The sequence below is a fragment of the Perkinsus marinus genome (assembly GCF_000006405.1).
Source record: "Perkinsus marinus ATCC 50983 genomic scaffold scf_1104296937666, whole genome shotgun sequence".
NCBI classification, from domain to species: domain Eukaryota; phylum Perkinsozoa; order Perkinsida; family Perkinsidae; genus Perkinsus; species Perkinsus marinus.
Window position 1 is genome coordinate 2,030 of NW_003213776.1, and position 712 is coordinate 2,741.

The 712-nt window shown below is 44.5% G+C and overlaps 1 protein-coding gene across 1 annotated transcript; it reads left to right on the top strand.

The window, feature by feature from the left end:
- Window positions 1–231: 231 nt before the first annotated feature.
- On the top strand, window positions 232–480 carry Pmar_PMAR014838 (hypothetical protein; the record flags this gene model as incomplete). Its single annotated transcript, XM_002783040.1, has 1 exon — window positions 232–480. One exon carries the CDS (start codon window positions 232–234, stop codon window positions 478–480), a length of 249 nt encoding a protein of 82 aa, XP_002783086.1.
- Between the last annotated feature and the right edge of the window lie 232 nt (window positions 481–712).

Here is a 712-nt window from a genome sequence, read left to right on the forward strand (position 1 = left end):
CAATGGAACTCACAAGGGGTCTTTCATATCTTTTCTGCCGCACAAAGCTAAAATGCCATTATCGTCTTTACTCGCTTGTTGTGAAGTAGTCAATGATTTGGTTATAAGTTTTTTTCTCTCAGTTGAATATTTTTCTGACTTATACGTTCTTATGTTGAGTATACTTATACCATGCTTATACGTTCCTTCATTGTTTCTTTTTTGATTTTTGTCCTGGTCGTCTCCTTTGTGATGGCCACTGAGGACCCGTGCACTGAGATGTGTTCTGCTGTGAGTGGATGTGCGGACTCGAAATACGGCTCTTACTGCAAGTACTGGGAAGCTCCCTCCGTCTGTTTCGGTTTGATTAAGAGGAATGATGGATCGATTGGCTTCGAGCCCACTGATCCTAACTGTGTTGGTGAGACTTTGGCTTGCGGCGGTATCCAAGCAACGAATAAACCGACTTCTACAACTAACCGCGCTACTACTGCGAATTGATAAACAAGCGGTTCCTAATCCATAATCGTGCTCGGTCTCAGCGCCTTTTGATAGACAACACGATACCACGCCGTCCAGAACACGTCGGATTCTACGACAAGTGATACATAGATCGATATCAGTACTGCACAGCAACTGCTTCGTCGTCACTGTTGAGGGCACTCGATCAGGCAACTCCAAACCGAATTTCTCCAATACATGCGTCATCATGTCGTAGATACGTTCATCGATG